Genomic DNA, 4,208 nt, shown 5'->3' with positions numbered 1-4,208 from the left:
AAAAAAAAAAAAAAAAATAAAAAAAAAAATAAGATGTAGTCTCCTGTGTTTGGCAATCTTTTGAAGAAACAGTCTATAAAGATTGTGTTATTTAACATTTAAATCGGAAGGAGAGAAGGAATAAAAGAGAGCTGGTCAATCAGTAGAAAATTCCTCACACTTGGCAGCCCCGTGGGTGCCTCAGACTTCGCGCATCTGAAACTTGTGCTTCCAGACCTGGGATCATCCTGCTTTTCTCATCTCCCCGACGAAGTCACCACCACATCCCGCTAATTTTGCTTCCTAAATACTTCGCAAGTCTGTATTCCCTTTTGTGTTGGACCTATAGTGTTCCAAGGCATTGATTCTTGTACCGAAACGATCTTTCTGTGTTTGTCTTCCCTGATAGAATTCAACCTATTCAGCAGAGACAGTGGCCGTACTCGCTTTGTTTCCGAAACATTGGCACCTAATAGGTGCTCAATAAATGCTCGCTGACCTAATAGGTGCACAATAAATGTTTGCTGACCTGACCCGAGAGAGAAACTGAGGAAATCCAATTCGAAGACTTCGGGACTGAGGATGAGGATGATTCCCAGTAAAAACAAATCCAACCAGTTCCACCAAATACTGTTTTCAGTAAAAGTGTAAATAGGTTAGAAGTATGACTTTACACACTACGTCCCCTTGTGTGTCGCTGCCACCATCGCATTTCCTCCTCAACTTTCCAACATAATGGGGGCTATCCTGAGACTGTGGAGAAATATCTTTTTTGTTTGTTTCTGAGACCAGAAAACTGGGGATCCTGATGATCACACCCTTACATCCTCAGTTGTTGAGGCAAAGTGGCTTGACATCAATCCCTCATTTGTCCTATGTTTCGATTCTGTCAGAGCCACGCCACCAGGATGCCTTGGTTCCCTGATGTTCTTGCCAATGTATTGCCGATACCCAAAGATGCCATCTGGCTGTGTTGCTTCTCAGGCGCCTCCCACGCCCCTAGACCCCCCCGCCCCCACCGGGGTGGTTGGAGGCACCCTGTTGATGGCTATTTTCTTTGTGCCTTTGACTCGATCATGATCTCATTAGGAGTCACTGCTGGCACATGCCATCTGTATGGACTAGAGTAGACCGGCAAGAAAATTTGTGGCAACACGGACAGAACTGTGGGAAAACCACCGAGGAGATTTTTCGCAAGCACGGATTTGGGGACCTGACTTCTCCAGTACTTGTAGCTCCTACCATGTTTGTTCACGATTGGGGTGGGGAGTCGGCGCCATAGTGATGGCGAATGAAAATAACTGCTGTTGCAAATGTTTATTACATGCTCAGTGGGCACCGGGCAATGTTCTAAGTCTATAACATGTGGTGGGTGACTCACTTGATCGACCCATAACCTCATGAGGCAGATTCTTTAATGATCCTCATTTTACAGATACGGTAACTGAGGCACAGAGAGTTAGCAACCCGACCAAGGTTTCTGAACAAATAGAAGAGAGAGTGCTGAGAGCTGAACCCAAGCTAATGATTCCAGCGGCCATGCTCTTCACCACCAAACGGGACCGCTCCTCCATGGTTAGGAGGCTCCTAAGCAGCTCTGGAATACCCATGCATACGTTTGAAAAGCTCTGTCCCATTTGGCCCCACTTGGGATATTATTTGTAGGTGGGGGTTTATAGATTCCTGGTATCCAAAAACCATGCTAGTGTAATGACATCGAGGTCCCTCGCTCATTCACCAGCATGGGAAATTTCTCCAGGCAGATGCTTAGGAATAACCGCTTGGAGATGGCGATAGGAACATCCCAAATCCTCTGGGTCTCTCTGCTCATCAATAGGTCAACGGAGTGACGGTTCACGGAGCCACGCCCCTCTTCAACGCGTGCCGCAGCGGCAGCGCTGCGTGCGTCAACGTGCTGCTGGAGTTTGGCGCCAAGGCCCAGCTGGAGGCGCACCTGGCTTCGCCCATCCACGAGGCAGTGAAGAGAGGTACGTGGGCCGTCCCACCGCGCGCGCGACATCGGTGCGCTCACTCCGATGTGCACCGGCCAGCAGCGCAGCGATCACCACGCAAGGAGCACCCGGACCTCCACCGGTAGGGGGGCCGGTGGGCTGTGTGTCGCTTAGAATCCCAGAGCAGCCACTCTGTGGTGCCTCAGTCTTCAGGAAATACTGATGGGGCACGAAACAGCCCTTCTTATAACCCGGGAATGGCTTTCTGCCTGAGATGTCGCCTTGCCCGGGGNGTGGGTCCTGGTGCAGTCAGGACCGCAGGGGTGACTTCCACGAGGCGTGCTTTGCTTCTGTCTTGCGTTTACTAGAAAAGAACAGCTCCTCTCCCAAAGCCCATAAAACATCGACCGCTAAGATAAAATGAATTATGAAAGTGTCTGAAAGCCGAGGCTGATGGTATCCCTAATGGAAGATTAAACGTAACTGTCCACCAGGCGCCTTATACTCTAGATGAGTTGCCGACTTCAAGGCCATTAGTTACTGAAAAAAGATGACAACTTTAAAAAGCGTGGCATTAGAAACCTTCACGTTGATTCTAGCTTCCTGTGTTCGCCCTTACTTTTGAATTGAGGGAAAAGAATAAAATTAAGGTCTTTAAAAACTCGATGCATTGGCTAGACAGAACAAGAAGATTCCCTTGAAAGGTCAAGGCCATTTGGTAACGATCACCCTGAAAGAGCAGCATTTCTGTCACCCACCGGGGGAGTTACTCTCTTCCATTGAGGTCACAAAGACAATTGGGGAAGGTAGAATACTGTACAACAGTGATCTTTGCTGGTGATAATTGTGGATGAAAAGTCTGTATTTCAAAAGGCAATAGTGAAAGATTTGCCCCAGGTTATTAAATATGTCACTTGGTAATTTTATTTTTTGCATCAGATTACTTTTTTCTGTGCTTTTCCCCTCATTTTTTGACAATCGAAGTATAATTAGCATACAGTGTTATATTAGTTTCAGCTGTACAATGAAGGCGTTAACAATTCTACACATTACTCAGTGTTCGTCACAGTGTGCCCTTAATTCCCTTCACCACTTTCACCCATCCCCGCATTCACCCCCCCTTACAATCCTCGGTGTATTCTCTGTATTTGAGTCTGTTTTTTCTTTTCTTTTTCCCCCTTTGTTTATGGATTACTTTAAATGAAACAAAAGGCCCAAATTCCAATGTATCTATGGTTTCGATGTCTTATACATATTTAATAAACATCTGTTGATTAATAGCTGAGGTTGGTCATTACGCAAACTTCAAGGAGGTCCTTTAAGCTGAAGAAAAATGGTCTGTTTTGGAAATGATCTAAAAGTTTAAAAAATTTTTTTACCATTGATTTAAAGTAAAAATCAATCTGTTATTTGCACTTCCATCCAAACATTTAAAAACGGATAAATATCGGGAATGGTTTGAATTAGTTAAGTAGTTCTGCAGTGCTTGGATGGTTTTAGGTTGGAGTGTTTGGTATCTCTGTGCCTTCAAAATACATACATACTTAGAACACATGAATTCATATGGCTTTACATATTTTATTCTGTATCTAAAAGCATGTTAGGGGCCAACATCCAAAGAATGGAAGAAAAAATAGCAAATTCATTATTTTAGATACGGTTGTATTAATGTTAATCATTTATGTATTAATTGTTTTTAACTTCCTGTGAGTACTCAAATTTAACTCGGACCAGGCTCAGTTTCTTTTGCAAAGAAAAAAAATTAAAATGACAGGAATTATCTTTTATTTTAAACTTATTTATTTTGAGAGAGCAGGGGAGTGGGGGAGGGGCAGAGAGTGAGGGAGTGAGAGAGAATCCCAGCGGGCCCCACGCTGTCAGCATGGAGCCCGATGCGGGGCTCGAAACCACAAACTGTGAGATCATGACCTGAGCTGAAACCGAGGCACCCCAGGACAGGAATTATTTAAAAATGTTTATTAGATACCCTGTATTTACCAGTCAGTTTTAGGTACTGGTTAGATATTATTTCTGGATTCTTACAGCTTGAAACCTCTGCGAACAGGCTAGGTCAGTCTGAAGCCATACCTTGACATATTGAGGCTGTAATCCCGGTATAATATTTACTTCTGTGAACAAATAGTTAGGATCCACAGGGTCCGTATTTGCACATTTCAATGCATATTTATACTTAATTCGGCATTTGCGATGAATCATGCAGGTTGGAGGTGAAGCGTGCTTTTATGTTATCTTATAAAGGAAAGGTTTGATTAAGCG

General features: G+C 44.3%; 1 protein-coding gene across 1 annotated transcript in view; it reads left to right on the top strand.

Annotated features, from left to right (window-relative positions):
• LOC144236037 (ankyrin repeat and SOCS box protein 11-like) overlaps nucleotides 1–4,208 on the top strand; it is a 23,599-nt gene that overhangs the window by 12,838 nt on the left and 6,553 nt on the right. The window contains exons 4-5 of the mRNA XM_077769646.1: nucleotides 1,415–1,554; nucleotides 1,817–1,967. Of these exons, the coding sequence (XP_077625772.1) occupies nucleotides 1,415–1,554; nucleotides 1,817–1,967 (291 nt within the window). The remainder of the gene's footprint in view (nucleotides 1–1,414; nucleotides 1,555–1,816; nucleotides 1,968–4,208) is intronic.

This window comes from Crocuta crocuta, unplaced genomic scaffold (assembly GCF_008692635.1).
Source record: "Crocuta crocuta isolate KB4526 unplaced genomic scaffold, BGI_CrCroc_1.0 scaffold1171, whole genome shotgun sequence".
NCBI classification, from domain to species: domain Eukaryota; kingdom Metazoa; phylum Chordata; class Mammalia; order Carnivora; family Hyaenidae; genus Crocuta; species Crocuta crocuta.
Note: the sequence above shows the minus strand (reverse complement) of the source record. Positions and strands in the feature narration are given on the sequence as shown.